This window comes from Cyphomyrmex costatus, unplaced genomic scaffold (genome assembly GCF_001594065.2).
Source record: "Cyphomyrmex costatus isolate MS0001 unplaced genomic scaffold, Ccosl1.0 scaffold75, whole genome shotgun sequence".
NCBI classification, from domain to species: domain Eukaryota; kingdom Metazoa; phylum Arthropoda; class Insecta; order Hymenoptera; family Formicidae; genus Cyphomyrmex; species Cyphomyrmex costatus.
In genome coordinates this window covers 368,025-389,962 of record NW_017280322.1, presented here as the reverse complement: position 1 = coordinate 389,962, position 21,938 = coordinate 368,025, and the positions used below count along the sequence as shown (strand labels likewise).

General features: G+C 30.9%; 1 protein-coding gene across 2 annotated transcripts in view; it reads right to left on the bottom strand.

The window, feature by feature from the left end:
- Positions 1-1,992: 1,992 nt before the first annotated feature.
- wun (wunen) overlaps positions 1,993-21,938 on the bottom strand; it is a 29,785-nt gene continuing 9,839 nt past the window's right edge. The window contains exons 2-8 of one of the 2 annotated variants that reach the window (XM_018548881.1): positions 21,173-21,324; positions 15,147-15,251; positions 14,721-14,920; positions 9,706-9,763; positions 8,875-9,051; positions 8,418-8,525; positions 1,993-2,118 (exon numbers count right to left, since the gene is read on the bottom strand). In XM_018548881.1, the coding sequence (XP_018404383.1) occupies positions 2,026-2,118; positions 8,418-8,525; positions 8,875-9,051; positions 9,706-9,763; positions 14,721-14,920; positions 15,147-15,251; positions 21,173-21,324 (893 nt within the window). In that variant the 3' untranslated portion in view covers positions 1,993-2,025. Of the gene's footprint in view, positions 2,119-8,228; positions 8,329-8,417; positions 8,526-8,874; positions 9,052-9,705; positions 9,764-14,720; positions 14,921-15,146; positions 15,252-21,172; positions 21,325-21,938 lie in introns of those variants that run through there. The other variant, XM_018548882.1, reaches the window with a different exon arrangement.

Genomic DNA, 21,938 nt, shown 5'->3' with positions numbered 1-21,938 from the left:
CGTTAAAGTTGACGACTATTCAGGTTAGGAAATCTGTCATACCCATGGTACCATGGTCATACCGACTGTAGCACTGCTTTCTTCATGCTCTGTGACCTTTTGCGAATGCGTTTCATTACAAATAGTGCACGAAATTTAAAATCAAATTAAAAAATAAATTAGTTACACGTGCAATGTTTTTATTATACGTAGTTCTATTCCAAATAAATCAAAACCCAATATGTGGACAGAGGGGTGTATAGACAGTAAAGCTTAGGTCGGGGCAATATATACATATATATTGCTTTTATTAACGTTTAAACAAAAAATACTGCAAAAGTACATTTTCAGATTGATTTTTAAAAAGTAACGGAAAAGTAACGAAAAGTTACCTTTCGAGTAACGGTAATTATTGTAACGATCAGTTACACACTTTTAAAAAGCGATAACATATAGTAAAGACCATGGCACATAGAAAAACGTAAGGCCGTAAACGTAATCAGTAAGCGAATTGGCCAATCACAGTAGAGACCGTAAGACCGGTAGCGAATCCAATGTTGCGATTTTCTTACTGAATCGTCTTACGGCCTTACGTTTTTCTATGTGTTTCTGGCTTAAGCGAATTGGCCAATCACAGTAGAGATCGTAAGGCCGGTAGCGAATCCAATGTTACGATTTTCTTACTGATTACGTCTTACGGCCTTACGTTTTTCTATGTGTTTCTGGCTTAACGGTAACTCGTTACTTTTTTTACTCGGTAACGAGTTATACTTTTTGTTACTTTTAAAAAGTAACTTTCTATTCCCTATATATATCATATACTTTCAACTTTTCGCAAAATGGCATTCAAACGCGTCATCCTGATCAATTTCGATTTTATACATATGTGTTTTCCTAAAAGCCTATTCTACAATTACATAAATACGTGTAGTTCGACTATAGTTCAGGTAACGTTCTGTCGGTATATCGATCTCCTATTATATCTCTAGAACCAAGAGCCGTTAAAAGTAAAGAGGAAGAACTATTTTATTCTATGTTACAATTGGTATCTTATTAAAATATGTCACTAACACATGTGCAATCACACATAGAACAACAATCAAAAAGATTAAGAAGCAGATCATTTGTACAAGCACACATATTTATTATTTCATTACAATCGATTGAATACGTTGGTGTTTTCCTGTGCAACGGGCTTAATTCGTTCTGCAATAATAGAAATATATATGATCAGATTAGGAAATATATATATGAGTTGACGGAGTACAAATATATAATAATGATAAAATAAATTTCTGAAAAATCTATTTTTACGATCCTAGAAATAATATATTATATGATTTCTCTTTTATATATAATATATATTGCATATTAAATTATTCTATACATGAAAGTACTGAAATAGAAATATTAAAATAATTTACGAGATATTTTATATTTCATTCTGGCATATTTTGGTATAAAATATAAAATATCTCGTTAAATATTACTTTTTATAAGAACAAAAAATAATCGATTTTCAAAAATGTTCAAATTAATCAATTTAATATATCATCTACTATAAACTATAAAGTTTATTAACAAAAATATATTTAATTACCCAATCAGTATACCATATTTAAAAAATATTTTTTAAATATTTATTCAATGTAAAATAGTTATAAAAACATTGAATAAACATTTAAAAAATGTTTCTTAAATATGGTATGCTAATTGGGTAACAGTTCGTGTATATGTGTGTGCATGCATGCGCGCGTGTGTGTAATTACACATATTTTTATAAAATTTATAATTTATAACATAAGGTAAACTTATAATTAAGAATAAACTACTGGTACATGTGTATCGATTTATGAGGTAGGTACTGCATCTAAAATAATTTTAATTACATTCAATAGATAAGTTTTAATTATCCATTCATATGGTGATTTTATTTACTTTTAATTATATGAAAAAATTTAAGGCTAAAATATCTATAATATATCAAGACTACATAATCAAAATGTATGGCGTTATAATTACTGCATTAATCATTTATGCAAAATTTTAATTAGAATTGTGTGTGCGTATAAAATCTTGTGCATTTTCATTGACTCCTCCGTATGTTTGCATTCTCACCTGCAGTGGACTTGCTTCATCCTGCAATTAATAAAAATGTTTGATCAGATTAGGATTATTAATGATTAAAAGACTATTTTTAATATAAAACATATTAAAAAGCAAATAAAACAATTTTTTAACTATATTATATCATAAAATATGTTTAAGAAATGTACAGTATGTAAAACATTTTATACATATGTTATTGATAAATTATACGTTTATATAATAATTGTAATAAAATTTATTTTTTACAAAAAGCGTTATTTTTATCATTAAATATTTACTAAGAGATAAAACCTAGTAACTTGAAATTAATTGTTAAATAAAGAAAACAGGAGATATACTATTCTATACTTTATACAGAAAATATAAATAAGAATAAAAACACACACACACACACACACACACACACATATAATATAGCAAAATGCTTTTCAAGCAGAATTATTATCCAAGACAAATCGATAAAATTATTTCTTAAGCAATCTATAATAATAAAATTTACAATGCGTTTTACATGAATAATATGTTTGTATGTATATGATAAGTATAATGCAAATGTATAGTCAGCACTCAACATTATATTTATTATTGTTAAATCAGTTAAATGTATACTCACAGTTGCTCCATGGTTGGTTAAAATTTAGACAATTTTGATTTATATTTTATATTAAAAAATCATTAAAATTCTCTCTCTCTCTCTCTCTCTCTCTCTCTCTGCACATACTACGTAATATAGTTTAAATATTTAACTATATATACATATATATATCGCTCAGGGTTGGGAAGTAACGCGTTATTTGTAACGGTGTTACCGTTTTCGTTACTTTATTCAGTAACGATCGTTACTTTTTTCTGTCTGTAACGGTAACGGTAACGCGTTACTTTTTTGAGGTAACGCGCACAACTCTGATATATATATACACACACACACACACACACACATGTACACACATACATATATGCAAACATTTTAAAGAAATACAAAGAAATAATATTTTTATTCTCGATGCTTATCAATCACATTGTAGCTGTTTACTTAAGCTTCACATTTCCAAGAGATATACGTTGCATGCGTCATAGATAATAACAGGTGACATCGTACATTTGATGAGTATTTGATGATCCGTGTCTATTCAATGCAACTCACATTCCTTTTTTTCTTAAAAAAAACTCAAAGTTGATTTTTCCTTTAATTCTCTCTCTCTCTCTCTCTCCCCCCTCTCTTTCTATTTTACATGTAATAATTATTTAATGTTCAACACAATTTAATAAATATTGTTATGATAGAACTGTAAATTAAATTTCTATTAAACAAAGGTTAAGATAAAATTAATGAAAAGAGAATACTTTTTTAATATCTTTTAGTCGCTGAAATTATTATAATACAATTTTTTTGTCGAATTTGTTGTAATTTCTTAGTTTATAACATTCACTTTTATATCGAACAACAATTTTGAGATAATCACTATTTTTTGTCTTTCAATTTATAAAAGTAATTTATCGTTAGAACAGTGCAATTGATCAATAGATTGGGACACTTTTATTTGTCACAGTCCCGCTGAACTTACATATACATGTATAGAAACTTTACTACCGCGACGAACAGCTGTAGAGATTAAATCGGCTAAATGACTCTCTTAAATATTAATCATGAGTAGCTATAACCGTAAAAGGTGCTCGCTTTCTTGAAGGATGATGCGCGATTTATTCAACGATTGCAGGCGGCGCGGTGGGAACATTTTTTTCGATAGTGTGAATGTAAATCAAGGATAAATATAACATGAAATATACGTGATTCATAACTCAATAATATTTATTCCTATTACATTTATTCCTATTTACTATTGTATATTGTATTGACATTGAAAAGGATCCGAAGCTCGATTCGAGACGTATGGTCAAAAATAATGGAATACATTATTTATTCTTTTTCACATCAACATTCTGCGAGTTTGGCTCAAAAAGACATTAATTTATTTATTTATATATAATTTTACATACGGGTGTGTGTGTGTGCGTGCGTGCGTGCGTGCGTGTGTGTGTGTGCGCGCGCGCGCGCGCGTGTTATACACCATGAAATATTTTATTTTTCGTTTTTTTTTCTTTTATACAATTAACAATAAAATTTGCTACCTCGTCGTCACTACTGCTCGCTGCTGTTTAATATTTCGTTTAAACAAAAATCGGTTAAACGTCATCACTTCAATCTAACCGCGATTACCCATCAGTAGTGTCAGCAAACTGCACTGTCGAAATTGGCAGTGCAAGAAATTTTGCACTCGTTTAGTTTGCTTTATCTATTTGAATATAAAGTCAATGCTATACTTAATGTGACGCTAATCAAACACAGCATATGATGTGTACCATAATAGTGCAATATTACCAAATACGACGAGTGCAGAGGACCGATTGAACACGTTGCACTGGGAAAAATTTACACTGTGTAGACTAGTGCAGACGACCGAATTCGCTGTATTAGGTCAATCGGAAAGTTCCGTCCATCTAGCGTCAAGTATCTATACCTGAAACTGTCGATAATTCTAATATGTCTAAATCAAGCTTAATTTTTTGGTTTTATCTGTCAATAAAATTCAATATATAAAAGTATACGTTTGCATCAATAACATTTTGTTTCTTACTGCATCGAAAATGTCGAAATTTGAGCTAAATAAACGTCATTTGCACAAAGTGTTAATCTTTTGTTACAAATGGAAGAAAACTGCAACTGAAATTCATCGAATGTTTGTAGAAGTAATAGTGTTCCTTCCGATGAAACATGCAGAGAATGATTTCGACGTTTTCAAAGTGGTAATTTTGATGTGGAAGATATAAAGAGCGTTCTAGACAGCCAAGAGCATTTGAAGACAAAGAATAATTGCAGGCATTGGTGGATGAAGATCCATGTTAAACGCAAAAACAACTTTCAGAAGCATTAAATTGTGCTCAATTTGTTATTTCTGATCGTTTAAAAGCCTTAGGAAGGGTCTACAAGGAAGGAAAATGGATTTCATATGAACTGAAGCCAAAAGAAACATCGAAAGGCGAAAAGCCACTTGCGTTTGTTTACTAGGCAATAAAGGAAGGGGTTTTTGCATTGAATTGTGACTAGCGATAAAAAGTGAATCTATTTCGATAACTACAAACGCCGAAAATTCATTTGTGATTCAGGTCAACCATCGACATCGACTCCAAAACGCAATATTCATGGGAAGAAGGCCATGCTCTGTATTTGGTGGGACCAAAAGGATACCAAAAGCTGTTGAAATCTGGTCAAACAGTCACAGGAGACCTCTACCGAGAATAAATAATTGAGCCGAGCATTGCACGAAAAACTACCAAAATATGAGACAAGACAGCATAAGTGATTTTGCTTCATGACAACGCTCGACCTCATGTCACTAAGGGTGTTAAGAAAACATTGAAAGGACTTCGCTGGGAAGTGCTATCCCATGCGGCTTATTCATCAGACTGTGCCCCTTGCAACTATCACTTGTTTCGATCGATGGCACACGCACTTCCTGAAAAACACTTCAATTCTTATGACATCTAAAAATGGGTTTCTGACTGGATGAGTCTCAAAGGATGAGTCATTCTTTCGTCGCGGAATTCACTTGCTGCCCGAAAGATGGATAAAAGTAATTGCTAACAATGGATAATATTTTGATTAATGTACTTTTTTATTTTGTTTCTTAAATAAAATCATACTTTTTGCAAAAAAACGGACGGAACTTTCCGATTGATCTATAAATATTAAGAACCTTAATTTCTATTAATTAATTTATTAATGTATCTATATAAAAAATAGTCTAGTCATAAATTAATCAAAGTTGGAAGTAAATTCTTCTTCGCACAAATTAAATGAAGTGAAAAAATTTAATACAAATTTATTTCGTAGATTGTGACAATTAGATCTCGATTTCATCGCAAAAAGTAATAAAATACTAGAATTTAAAAAAATTAATTCGTTATTTTTTATTACAAAATAATATTACAATGTGTTATAATACATTATAGGACCTCTTTATAGTCACACGCTCGGAACCAAATGTGACAATAAAGAGATTATCTTAGTTCCGTTCCAAAGCAGAATCGTAGCCTTCTTAAAGACACATGTAGAACTCACTGAGAGAAATGTTTTGATAACTATTTATTTTGTTGAGATGTGACTAATAAAAGATTTTTTACTTTAGTAAGAAAGTTTTTTACATACAACTTGACGAAATACTACATTTTTTTGCATTTTTAATTTTTTATCCGAAAGCAATCTCTTCAATTATCTGTTGCTTATTGTTATACACTTCCTCTTTTGATTCAATTAAGTTTACACTTAAAAATAATTAAGCAACTAATAATTATGCAAAATAATTATCTATATATAAATGGTAATCTCCAAAAGTTACAAATGATCGCTAAAAGTACAGACCTGAGTGCGTCTAAAACTCATTCTATATTCGCTTAAACGTAGTTGTAAGTGCCTAAGTGGCTGTAGTTGTAAATTGACTAATCACAGTCGAACATTTTTTCGTATTTGACTGTGATTGGTTAATTTGTACAACTACAACTATTTACAACTACGCTTACGCAATTGCAGAATGAGCTTAAGTAGACAACTACGCATTGTTTACTGCGCAAGCAGTTGTCATGGAGACGTGTCACGTGGGTTACAAACGTGTGCTTATACGGAGGTCGACTGTAGACTATTGGAAGATCGTAACTATAAAGAAGTGGACTATAAAGAAGTTATACTATATTATTATTTAACATAATTTATATATTAATATAAATCATTGTACTATATAATATAATATTGTTATTTAAAACAATCAATATTTTATTTATTATTTAAACTATATATATTTTAAATAGCTATTTCGTTAAAACTGCTTTAAGTATATTAAAAAGAGAAGAAATAATACAAATTTCGAAAAATTATAAGTAATCAGTTTTCTTAATGCCAAAGTTTAAGCGTTCATTGTTACATAAATAAAAATAATTATCTCAATGAACTTTATCTATAATTTGCAAGATAAAGTTTTAAGACATACTGATCAATTTTAGAACATTATAAAATCATGAGTAAAAATTGTGATTTTATACTAAATAATTTATTGATAGTTCGTATTAATTATCATATAAGATAAACTATATTAAATCGTAATAGGATCGAGATCGATTCAAATCTCTCTCGACGTCTCTTTCTGAGTCTCTTTACAATCCGAATGCATCTAAAGCTACAATTCTACTTATACGATCTATCTGCTCTGCAGAATAGGCCAACGTATGTTAAATATGATGAGGATGAGGACATGATTTAGAGAAATGAGTCATGTCCTCGATGTATACATACTAAACATATTTCAATTATTGCAATAAGCAAACTATTAGGATAAGAAAGTGAAGAACAATATAAGTATAATATATAATAAAAATACATGTTAATACAATACATTAATTGTACTTCAGATCACCGAGTTTCTATTTAGTTTCATAATAGAATACTCATATAAAGGATGATCGATTTATATTACTCTAAAATATTAAAAGCACCGATCTGTCAATTAAAAATAAATATATCGCAATAAACAAAATAAATACATCTTCATCGTTATTATCTAAAACTTTGTAAATACTTGTAGTTATAAAAATAACGTATTCTTCTTCATTTCCATTCAATAGAAAATAATGTTTTGCGAAACATTTTGATCTTCCGCTAATCAATCGCGAAAGACGTCACACAATATAGGCTTCTAGAAACACATCTATTCGAGCGCTACTAAAAGCTAAGAGATAAAGGCATAACAAAGTAAAAGATCAAAAAATTATCGCTTCTCGCTGCAACGAAAGTATATTACATTTCACATCACACACATACGCATAATAAATCACACAAAGCTCAACGAAAGACAAAAAGTATTCGCAAGCTTCAATTACATTGCACTCTATTTTTCCCTTCATCTCTTTTTCATGATCTATATCAGCATCAACGAGGCTCAAATAAAATTATTGTATAATAATGAGAAAAAAATACAGTAAAGATACGGTAGTTGAAAAATAATTCCAAAATAGTAAGATAATTTACTATCTTGAAATTAAAAAAGTATTTTTTGAAGATTTTAGAACTCGTCGAGCGCTAAAAGCATTCGGGGTTGGAGAGGCTATGCTGCAGACATGTCCGGAGAGAGATCTAGTCTCATCTGATGCCTCATGAGAAATCCACGGATCTTTTTAGTTTCCCGAGGACAACTAGAAGATAGTTACGGTCTTGTTGCAGTCAGCAAGCGAAGAGCGAGCTCGTTAGGTCAACAATTGCGATTACCAGTGCCATTATTCACCTGTATGCCGGTGACACCAGTCTCCGTTTCGTAATCGGTAGTTCGATGTTTCTCTATGGAACAGTGTTTTCCTTTTTCCTCATTGAAAAGATCTGCCACGCAATGTGCCTAGAAAAACACCATAAAGATTTTAATTGCTCTATTTTATCTTGTCAAAAATAAATTTATCTCGTACCATATGTATATCGATCTAATTTCAGCATACACATTTCAATTGAGTATATGTATCTAATTATATTATAAAAAAGAATGACATTCAATCAGATTTTGATAGAAACAAAAATTATCTTAATTCTCAAAAAAAGGAATTCTTGATCAAAAATATTTCTATTTATTTATTACTAATTTTTAAAAATAATATTATAAAATTTTATATATATACATATATATATTATATATCAGAATTCCTTCTTGCAATTGATATCTATTCATTTTTTAAATGTGATGATCGGCTTACCACCACTAAAGCGCTGACAATGCCGAGGGTAGATCCAGCAAGTACATCACTCCAGTGATGTTTATAATTGGAAATTCGTGACATCGCGGTAAACCAAGCCATAAGCAAGCATAACAGTTGAAGGAAGTGTCTAAGCAGCTTACTGCCTTCCCACTTTATTCTTAATTGCAGATACATCTAAAGAATCCCAAATTAGTCACGTATGTGCGCGCGCGTGCGTGTGTGTGTGTGTGTGACATTACCAATTTTATAAAATAAAAACTGAATCAAATTACAGTAGATAAAGTTTTGATCAAATTAATTTATCAATGGAACCTTTTTCATTAATATAAAACAATAACATATGTATAACATATATATTATAAATTAAATACGTAAATAGAAAATTTTAGAGTGCAAAAAGAGAATCTAAACAATTTAACAAATTTTATATATAGTGCTATAAATAGATAAATCACATTTTCTAAAATTTATTACAATATGTCATATACGTATGTATATATCGACGTAAAATCAAATAATTCAAAGTAATTCACGCAATTAATTAAAATTTAATTTAATATTCGAGATATAATTACTTTTGTAGCAACAGATACAATTATAGCATAGACTTATGGTAGCTTTGTCAAAAGCATGGATCAAACTATAATCGAATTCAGCGTAATTGATGTTTTACGTATTAAATTATGTAAATTGATGTTTGCGGCTGAAGATTCTAAAGACCGTTCACGGATCAACACACTCATATTAGATCCGTTGGATGATTACGATCCGACTCGCGCAAATTGTAAATCAATGCAACACTTGCATAACGTATAAAAGACTACTTACCGCAAGGTAGATCATGGTGTAGGCCGAGAAGGACGAGTGACCGGAGGGAAACGATAATCTGAAACGATCGATCGTGCCAGGTCAAATAAATTCTATTTATCGATCGGTGTATGAAAGGGAGAATGGAAAAAATGCCTCCTTCGCTTTCTTTTCGCGATCGTCGTGTATACACACGTATACAGTGTATGCATACGTATGCATCCTTCCTCTCTCTTGCTATCTCGCCCTACTAATTTTATCAAGATTAATTTTGGGAAGTATGGCGTGCCGATTACGATCGACGGGATGGCGAAGAGCAGCCGCGAGCAACGAAGAATACGACGAAGAGGATGTCGAGCCACAAATCTCACAAGCAAAAAACGTAGAAAGGGGGCGCAAAGAAGACTCGATACTTGTATCTTCTTCTCGCCCTCCATCTTCATTCCGTTTCGCCCGAGAGATTCGCTCATAAAAAAATTCAAACGTATTACGTTAATTAAGACCTGCAGTTCACCAATCGGCAGCGATTGCGTTAATAGGGAGTTTTTGCAATATACCGTTCATTCCAGATACGGGAAAAATTTGATTTATATTATTAGAAGTGATTATTAGAAGAATATCATGTGAAAATGTAAATATGTATTGTAAAATTAAAAAATTTTTAAATCCTTTATATATGCACTCAAGGATTGATACAGTTGTCATAATTTGAGATTAGGGAGTTTTTGCAATACCGTTTATTCCAGATATGAATGCTAAAGTCACGTTATCTTTTTCTTCATACCTAATTAAAAAAAGGATAACGTGACTTTAGCGTTCACCGTATCTGGGATAAACGATATTGCAAAAACTCCCTAATCTCAAATTATGACAACTGTATCAATCCTTGAGTGCATAAAGGAATAAAAATTTTTTTAATTTTACAATATTTACATTTTCACATGATATTCTTTTAATAATCACTTCTAATAATATAAATCAAATTTTTTCCTTTCTATAATTTTTACGATAACTTTGAAACACTATCTTTTGACAGAATTAAAATTATAAAAACCATGCTTTTACAATTACTTTCTACAAATTTTGAGAAAATTTATTAAAAAACCTCAAGCATCCAAGATTTGTCTTTGTCAGAGTAATTCGTTTCTCTTTACGTCTTTCAATGCATTAGCATAAATCTAAAAACATATACCGATAAAATTATGTACGATACGATATATTAGTAATGAAAAATTCTTTTCAGCGTTCTGTCAAAGTGTATTCTTGTAAAAAATGCTGCTCGCTCTTTTTGTTTATCAAACCCTTCTTCTCTCTCTCATTATTCTTTCGCTTGGCACAGTTCCTTTGCCTGCTACCGTGTGGAAAGAGACAACTGAGGGCTGGAACGCACGAAGGGACCATGAATGAATTCTCTGTGTGACGTCGTCTCTTTATCGTCAGGATTCCTCAAATCTCTCTATAATATAAAACTGTCCCTGCTGGCGCGGCAGCCACGCGAACGAAGAGTGGATGACCTGTGATATGGTCGAGTACGCGTGTACGTAGCACCGAAAGAGTACCGGCTTCGTTATATCGCACAACCGTCCCTTCTTTTTGTTCGCTTCACGATAACGTCCACTTGATCTCCCCGTCTTTCTCGAGGGCGAGGAAGAAAAGAGAAGAACGACGAAAAAGGAGAAAGGAGTGACGTAAGCTCGTACAGCGCTATAGTACGGGTTAATCGCGATATTTCGTGGACTCTGGAACTTTACTGGAAACTATCAACTTTACTGGAATGCGAAGAGAATCGAGACCGCTCTCATCGTTGTAGCTTCCTCTTGAGCTTCTCACTATATTCAAATTCGCGAATTCGGGTTAAACTGCTTTCGCATGATTTCGGAGTATAATATCAATCAACGGGGTGCTATGTACGATAAACTCGAATACATTTTGCGTTCAATTCACGTAGATGTAAAGAAAGTTTAGTGTACAGCTGTACTGTGTATTCGAGTAGGTACTTGTTGTAAAGAAAAAATTTAAGAAGATTATTATAAACTAAACTTGTTTCAGGTACTTTTAAAGGAATTCATTAAGAAATTCAGTGAAATAACACTCTGAAAATACAACTCTGAAATGAAAAATATATAACAAAAAATGTTTAAAAATAATTTTTAAAAATAATTTTCAAGATTGAATTTTTTAATTAATGTAGTAAAATACAAATTAAATCATTGTTGTATTAAACTCTTTAACTAAAAATAAAAAGAATAGTTAAAGCTAATAATAAATGTCGGTAGTCTTTCGGAAAAATCTAATTTACAGGAACGATTTCTTTCTACTGTCCAGTATCCAACATCCGAGTGTAATTCGTCACGTTAAATCAATTTCACAAGTCGTGAATTTGCGTTTATTTCTAACGTATATTCCGGACTTGTAAAAGATAATGACATATATACGCGTTAGAATTATGTTAATAGGCTCAGGGTTATCTCTAGTAATAAGCCGTATGTGATTCTTCGCACATCTTCTCAAATTCACGCGTGCCTAAACGTCCTAAGCCGTATAGGCGCGTCTCGCAAATCTTTTACTTTGATCTTTTTGCACATCGTCTTTGAGGCTGTACGCGTTTCGCCTTTACCGTTATAGATAAATCAAAGACGCAAATTTTACAGACGTAAGAAGAGTGACTGAGATGCTTTTATATACCTTGTCTTTCTATTTTCTGTTAAAATTGCAATATAAAATGCTGAACTTAATAGTTCCTATAGAATTTATCATGAAAATATCTATGTTGTACTTATTATCCTATATAGCCACTATGAAGATTAACAATAGCAAAAAAATAAGATAATCCCAAGGCTCATATGAATAAATCCAAAAGAAACAATAAAATGCCAATGTGAGCCGATATAAGTTAACAGTGTTCATTTTGAATAAAATTTATATATAAAGATATATATATATATATACACACACTGTTAACTTATATCGGCTCACATTGGCATTTTATTGTTTCTTTGGATTAACAATACAGTATTTAATAAACTGTAAACATTTTTCAAAATTAAAAAATCTAGTTAAATTGAAAGAATGTAAGATTTTTTAGTGATAATGATCTTTTCATTATAATTGATTACAATCACTTTTGCATTGCAAGTTTTCGAATTGCCGATCGTGATAACAGTTATTGTAGCTAACGACAATAAGCGGAACGCATACGCGAATAATTCAAGCGTGTAACAGCACTTCCGTTAGCCAAGGGGAAGAAAGAAAAGAAAAGAAAGAATTGCACGATCTGGAATGAATCTCGTTCATGTGAATCGTGTTGGCAAAGCCTACAGGCAGAGCGCTGCTCATTGTCATTCGCTACTGTGGTTCTTTTTGTATGCGTACGCTCGTGTGGGTATCAGTTAAAAACCGGCCTTCGGGGGATACACGTATACGTAGTATATCCGGAATGCGCGAAAAGGTTTTTCTAGCCGGTGAACACAGCTCGCATACGCGAAGTAATCAATTTAAGAAACATCGTAAAATCTTGAATTTATACCCAAATTCAATAATGCGTTAAATGCAACGTTAGCAAGATGTTTTTCTGATATAATTTTCTGATGTTAGCAAGATATTTTGCAGATATAATTTTCTGAAATAAATTTTAATTTTTATTAAAAAAATTCTCAATTGAAATTTAGATTTACTTTGACTTTTTATATTTTTGAAAACATTTTTTTAAGATTTTTAAATATAAATTTCTTTCGTAAAAGAAGAATTATTATTTTTGTGATATAAGCAACAATTTTCTTTATTTATTTATCACTCTCTAAACAAGTTTATTCAATAAATTTCAAAGATTTATATTTTCTTCCTCTCAAAAAATCTAATTCCTTGATGTTTTATTTCAGAATTATAGCCTACAAAAATGAATACGCAAACAATGCCACTATAATATCAATGAAAAGAATGCATAAAAATAACTCAATAAGACATAAGCGGGATAAACGAGTAAATGACTGATAATTTAATTAGCATTTAATAAGAGTCAAGCGTCGACATATCGAGTCGATTTAAAAGACAATCGTGATCGTTTTTTTCAGTTCTTCTTCCACCGGGTTTGCTCCCTTAGATTACCACAAATTATCGTTTGGTCTCGTGTTTCATAAACCTGTCTCCAGAAGCGCAAAGTCCACAAACTATTAATGAATTAAAATAATGAAATGCGCTTCCCGCTTCTTCGTTCAATTGCACGCCTCGCCAGTAATTGCTGGTGCAATTGTTACCATCACGCGATCTAAGCAGCTTGTATCGTATCGTCGCAAATACCATTATTTCAGGGTATTGCCCTGAAGATCTGTCGATGTCGGCTAGTTGCTGTCGATTGTATCGAAAATAAAGTTGCGGAGGTCTCGCAATATGCACCGAAACCAAATATAACGCTGGCTATATTTTGCATGGTGGAATTAGATTCGTCAAATACGATTAAACTTTATCGATTTGCCCCAAGTTCATGTCATAATCCATATTTAATCGCTATGTAAAGAAAATAATTTCTTTCCGTTTGGATATGTGCACATTTGTAATTTCAGAAAAAAGAAAAATTTTATTTCGACAGTATGGTTAATAACTGTGAATGTATCTTTCAATAAAGAAAATCGTAAGACTATTAATTATTTCACATATTTAATAAATAAATAAATATGGTTGATATATAGTATATTTAATTATTTTTCATATAGTTTTTTTCATAGAATTCAATTGTTATTACCTAAAATTATTAAAGTTATTTACTATTTTAAATTTGTTATTAGTACCATATATAATTTGTATTTTTTATAGGACACATGAAATATTTATCATTTTTTTAATTGATAATTATATTATTATAAATGAAAAAATATATAATTACGTCAAAATATTATATTACAGCAAAGAGATACATTTCAAGACATGTAGGATTACGATCAAGAGACCAGATAATATTCCTGTTGCGACAGATTAAGATGTTCTATCTCCCTTCAAGCTGATGAAAAATTCAGGAATGTTTCTCGCGTCAAATCTCTTACCTGACTTCCTTTAGTAGCTTAGTCGAGACCGTTGCGGTACAGTGGAAATTCACGATATATTTGTGTTGATACTCGGGCAGGTTGCAGTCAATATTGGGTACACAGAGCTCCATGAAGTGTGGTCGTAGTCGACCTATAGTATACTTAGCAATATCGGTGATTAGAACTGTACAAGCGGCACCGAAACCGAATACACCAACCTGTTAACATTATCTTTTACATTATTTTTTATAATAAGTTAATATTACTTCTATAGAAACATACAATTGATAAGAATTAATTAACTTTTAATAATTTTTAATTCGTGGAATTAAAAAGTTACAGAAGCAATCTTGATAAAAATGTAAATTAATTTTTACTTAATTCTTTAATAAATTTTGAATAAAAATAAATAGACAATCTTTAAAATTAATAAAACTAACTAACCTTGTTGTAAGCATTCCACAGCCATGGAGGTATGGTGTATCCGAAAAGCACATTCGCCGTGTGTCCAGAGAAATCCCTCCCGTGCAGGTATTCCCCTATAATCATCTAAAATCAAAGATTGAAATTTAGAAATATCAGCCATATGTTCACATCCAATGTATTCGAAGCAGTTTATACGTCTGACATACCTAATCTTTTTCCAGGACTTTTACGAAACTTATAGAACATTTTGTAAGACTATTCAGATCTCAAGAATTTTTCAAAGCTCAATCGAAAAAAAGTGTTCTTGAAAAACAGAGATAGAGAGAATTTAATTCTCTTTCTCCTTTTTAAATTCTACCAATTTGTCATATTTTTAATCAAAACGGATTCTAACTAGGCCAGATCCCGGGTAAAGGTCCGCTGAGTGATACAGCGAATCCAAAGTTTACGAAGCATGCGTAAATGAAATACGACGGTGAGTCGTGCGCGTTCTACCTGTTTCTACCTGATCCCTCCTCTTCTTGATCCCGGGGGAACGTATCATATATCAAGGAGCGCGAGCAATCTGCTTTCCCTACGAGTGTGAGTAAAGAGAGATAGATACTAAAGGCAACCGGCTCTGCGAGAGATTCGTGAGATTTCGAGAGACTCGAGAAGGAACACGACGAAGGGATGAACCCTTCTCGGATTGAATCTGCGTCCAGGTACAGGAATGCGTATTACCTATAAAACGTATAAAACCATACCACATCAAGAAACGTCAAGAAGGTGCAAGAAAGATAAGAGAGATGCTGAATAGAGACAGCCAAAAGAGAATGTCAAAAAAGAAAAATGACGGTATAAATAAATTGTCGTAAAATCTATTTATTAGATAATCAAATCGTCAAAAATATCAGAAAATAATAAACTAATCGTATATCTTTTTTTATCCATATATGTTGAATGCATAATTTCAATCATCAGGATTAAATATATACATATATACAATTTAATTTTAATAACAAACTCATAATCATAATGAACATTTTATAGAGTATAAAGAATCTAAATTGAGCGGTAATAAGATTTTTTAATTAATAGTTTACAATATTACTAAGAAACATAAAATAAAAATATAAAAAATATATAAAAGTATAAAAATAACATTTCGGAACTCACAGGTCCTTCTTCAGCGATTCATAAAGATGTTTCGATGTCAATGAGATAAACGCATAATCTTACGGTCAAAGCGACATGGTGTGAAATTGTGCTGGTATGACAATTTGTTTGAAGCGAAACGGTTCTTCTGTTTTCGTGTGAATGTGGAAATTGTATAAAATGTATAAAAACATCATTAACTTGAGCATCATTAACTTGTTCGTCTGATTTTGTTAAGCGCAAGTGTTACAAACGCTTATTTTATGCGCTAAGAAAGACCTGTAAGTTCCGAAACGTTATTTTTGTACTTCTATATATTTTTATTTTATGTTTCTTAATATTATTGTAAACTATTAATTAAAAAATCTTATTACCGTTCTTGATTTAGACCGTTTTTCTTTATACTTTTCATTGCAAACAACGAGCGAAATCTAATTACTTTATAGAATGTTATAAAGTGTTAAATATATACATATATAAAAATTTAATGCTTTTGTTTACCGATTTTAAAATTTTAAATAAATTACTAAGATAGTAAAAGTTTCGATAAAGTTATGTAAAATTTAATAAAATTAAAACAAAATTTGACTGAATATCATATCTATTAAAATATGGTATATCGAAGAAAATGCAAAAAATCAGTAGTATTCTAATTTTTTCAAATATATAATTTTTTAGTAACCAATATCCCTCTCTCTCCCATCTTCTGCTCTTCTATCTTCAAGTTACTCCGACAAAGAATTAAAACGTACGCGCACGCGGTGCGGAATTATTTGCCTAACAAAAATATTTACTTAACCGATCATAATAATCGATTATATTTCTAAGCAACAATCAATGGCTATACATAAATATGCTGGACTATTTCTATTCAATATTGATTCTTAAATAATATTCAAGTTTATTTTAAAAACGGTAAATCAAATTCTAAAATTCTGTAGGTTTTAATTTTAATTTAGTAAAAAAATCTCAAATTGTGATTAATGTGATCTTACTTTTTAAAAAACAATTTTTCCACTCAACAGTTCTTTGTGCACTTCACAGGATCCTTTCTTGCGCGCGGATACATATGAGTAGTTAGATGATTGCATAGATTTCAAGGAACTCTACGAAATCGTGATACAGACTACACTCATCTTACGTACATAAAATAAGGTTTATTTTGTCTTTCATTGCGGTAATTTCTCACACGCGCGAGCATGCGATTTATAATCATCCGCTTTCAATCAAATTCACACACTCGCTTAACGAAGTAAAGACGATTATGAAATAGAAGAAGAATCCTCTTTATGCTGCTACATAAATAAGCGTGACTGTATATCGCGGGAGAGAGAAAGTCACACGCGGCATAATATGGCAAAGACATTACTTAAATAGACGCTGCTTACCGTTCATTCTAGTAATTATATCTATCAGATTTATATCGTAACAACCACGCCAGAAAACGCTCATGAAATACGTCAACAGAACGTTATACGACTAATTTGAGACCAATTAGATATTCCAGCATCAAATTACAAAAAACAAAAATTATAATAGTTTGTTCATTTAATTTTAGAATTGTTTAATAGCTGAAAAAATAACAAAGAAAAAAGATAACAAGATTAACACCATATAATTTTTTAAATTTTTCTGTAATTTTACATATATTGATTTTGTTATCATTAATTGCTATCGTATATCATTAATTTTGAAAATAATTATTATTCCTTTATTTAGAAAACTTATTTAAGACTAAAACATAATACAAAATTTTCTCTGTAGTCTAATTGGTTAGGGCACTTGCGCGTAAAGCAATCCGCTCCTCCCGACCGAGGTAATATTTTTTGCAATATAATTAAATTATTTACAGATTTTTAACATGTCATTCATAGATTATTTTAATATGTCATTCAATATATTATTTAGATCCAAGATGCAATAAGCATCAAAATTATTAGACCGTTAGTCAATTTAATTCGTGATAGTACTGCGGTAGTTTATTAGTTTGATAAAAATTATTTATTCATTTTTTAAACAATTTTTAATGCGCGGAAGAGGCACTTTTCAGGGTATATGCATGAAATGTTGGTTGAAATCGGGGAATTCTTATGAGGCATTTATGATAGGGTAGATCAGGGAGTAAAGGTCCTCGGGGAAAAAGTTCCACCCCTTGTATCTCGGTAATAACGCATTTACTAGAAAATTCTACCACACAGTTTGTCAACTAAGAGTGAGAATCTTATGTCACACAGTTCGTTGCTACCTGATAACCGCCAAGAAGCTTGCACGGATGTGCCCATGTGTTTGAGAGTCAAAAGTAACCTGTTAGCGCTACAGTTATTTTGGTCTGAAGGGATTATTTTTGAAAGGTGCCTTTTTCGCGCATTAAAAATTGTTTAAAAAATTAATAAATAATTTTTATCATCAGAACTCTTCGGAAGGCGTTAGGATACATTCAGCACTTCACAAAAATTACCATAGAACTCTCAGAACTGTCGAGAATTGGACAAGGTTTTATTTTTATTGCTGAAAATGGAATTTTTGGGTTAAAATATTATTAAAAATTGAAAATATAACATTGTTTATCACCAAAACTCTTTTTAAAACTTATGTAGAACTGTTTGTTTTTCAAAATCTTACAAGAATCTGTGGTCAAAAGTTGTCTAGGACAAAGTGAGACGCTGCGTGAACCTGGCGTCTCAGTTTGCACTTTCGCTTTTTTTCCACTTTAGAGGGCAGAACTATTAGTTTTATCTATCAGACTATCAGGAATTATAGAACTATTGAAGATACGTTCAGAACTATCAAAAATTTTTTAATTTCGACCAAATGATACGCCAGCTTCACATACACTACTGCAATTTCACGTGCTTTGAATTATGCACAACGCTTGAAATTATTTGCCTTGCGGTGACAGCGTTAATTTGAACTTCATGCAATGGTTGAGAAGAGAGCAGAAGAGCAGAGTGGGCATCTGACGTCTGAGGAGCAAGTCTTTCGTGACCGACACTGAAATGAGAAACATCGGCAAAAAAGAAGAAAATCGAAAATAATGCGTTTTATATTCAAGTGAATCTGATTATGACACAATAACTTGCAACTATTCGTTTTTGCCCACAGTAAAAAAGCAGCATTTATTCCTTAATAAATAAATAATATAAATATTCAATAAACCATATAAATTTGCATTAATTTCATAATTTGTATAAAATACAAAAATCAAATTTGTCTTCAAAAAGATACAAAATCAGAAAGGAAAACACATCAGAAACCATTGTATTTTCAGGTATTTAATATCTTTTACGAAGATTAATCCATGATAAATTATTTAAAATGATCACAAAAATTATTTCACTTAAATTACTTCTTTAAAAAAAAAAATAGATGTTAAAAAGTTTGATGTAAAATAATTTGATTAAAAATTGATTTTATATATTGTACATAAATAATATATGTATGCAATATTTATAAGAAGAATTAAAGAATTAGAAAGAAGTTAACGAGTTTGTATTATGTATATAACATCAAAATGTAAAAATGACAAAACTAAAAAGAGAAACTATAAGAACGCTTTTTATTCCTGTTTTTCGTATATATATAGTAAAAGTTAATTTTGGAATATATAGATGTCAATATATTAGATCAGAAATCTATAGAAAGAAGGAAATTCCATGTATTTATTGAAGTTGAATAGCATAGATTTCTAAACGTTTATATAAGAGAAAATATGCGAAATTTATAAATAGTTACGAACTACTCATGGAAACGTGCCGATCACTCTCATAAACAAGGTCATGTGGTGACGATATACCATGGAAAAGGAAAAAATCGTAAACTCGTTTCATTGCATTCGATTGAATCGATTTTGCTCCGTTCCATTTCGAGAGAGCAACGGAAAACAAATTAAAAATACATGTGTACGAAAAGAACAGTTTTTATCTCTCCTTCTTTCTCTTATATCTTACGAGAGCTTAGCAAAAATGTTCGGATTATCATACATGTGTTGCAACTGTTGTGTGCATCACTTTCGTATATCGTAAATTGATACCCATTACGAGCATCAAAAACTTATATTTCCCTTCAGTCTACTCTCATGAGCAGGCAGTGAGGCACGAGCCACCTCGTGTGTCTCTCGTATTCTTAGGCTCCACCTCTATCAACCCTCCTTTTAGAAGGGTAAAAAAGAATTTCAAAAGCGGCACGCAACGGAAGACTCTTTCAATCGTTCGCGATCGCATCTGCTATTGATCAAAGCGCCGTATCGTCACTATGTATTATAGAATTATACAAAGATACGACACATAGACGATCATAGATCTCCTAACGTTTTTATTTTCGCTTAATATAAGTAAAGAATTTCCAATTTTTAAACCAGCACGTTAAAATGTTTATTAAATGTAATATTTCAATGATGTGTGATTTAACGTGGAAAATATTACAAAACTACAAATATATCAAAAAAATCTTTTTGATATTTTTTAGTAAGTACAAATAAGAAACATTTTTAATATAAATGTCAAACTTTAAATTATTTAAAATAATAATGACATTCTGTGTATATAAAAAATATTCAGATTGTGAAAAATTGCAAGAAACACACAAAGACAGTTTTTAATTTATAAACATGTATATGTAATTTTTTTAAAGCAAAAAAGTATCTGAGAAAAAGAGAATGCCAATAAAAAATAAATGATATTTTCTCTGCAATGAGAAATATTTAACGTTAAATTAACTTGCTAAACAATAGCTATATTTAAAATGTAAATTTTTACATTTCATATAGAAGCGAATAATGCGTGTGAAAGAATCAACATGATAGAGATGAGATTCTCGCTGTAGGTAATGGTCAATTATCAGGTGATTTCTCACGAGTCTTATATGCTTATATCGTATAAATCACAATCGTAATTGCAAAGGTGACTCACCATACATATAGGAAGAAAAAGACCGATGACGTATAACATCGTGCTCGTAACCGTAGATTCGTGATACGGATGATAGAGTGACTCATCGTTGCAAAAGAAACCGCGTTTATAAGGTTTGCCGAATAGGAAGAACATCAATACGGAAATGCCCACTGAAACATAAGAGAAAAACAATCTCGTTATATCGTCGGTCACTCATTATAACCATACAGCAGTAATGTCATCGTTCGCAACAAGTTGATCTATATAGCAATCGATTAATCAGAGTTGAACATCGTCTCGTGAACTCCAAATTAACATGCAATTTATTGCACTTGCTGTACAGCTGCTACTGTTGCTACTGACGTATATAACAAATTCAGATATAATATTCATGTGATTACCAATCAAGATGGCATGCATTCAACATTCAACTTTGAACGATGCTCTTTGGCCGAATTGAAATCTTTTTGATTAGAAAATATTTTTACATATCGTGAATTGTAGATCTATTATATTTTCACACTTTTATGATTAAATATTTCACAAATCATAAATATTTTATTATAGAATATATGCATGCACGCACATCTCTCTCTCTCTCTCTCTCTCTCTCTCTCTCTCTCTCTCTCTCTCTCTCTCTCTCTCTCTCTCTTTCTATCTCTCTCATCATATTACTTTGATTAAAAATTTTAGAAAAAATAAATAATTTTATTTAAGCAAATTGTTATTTACGACTAGAAATATGATATTTTTATCGAAATTTTCTAAAAATTAATATTATTTC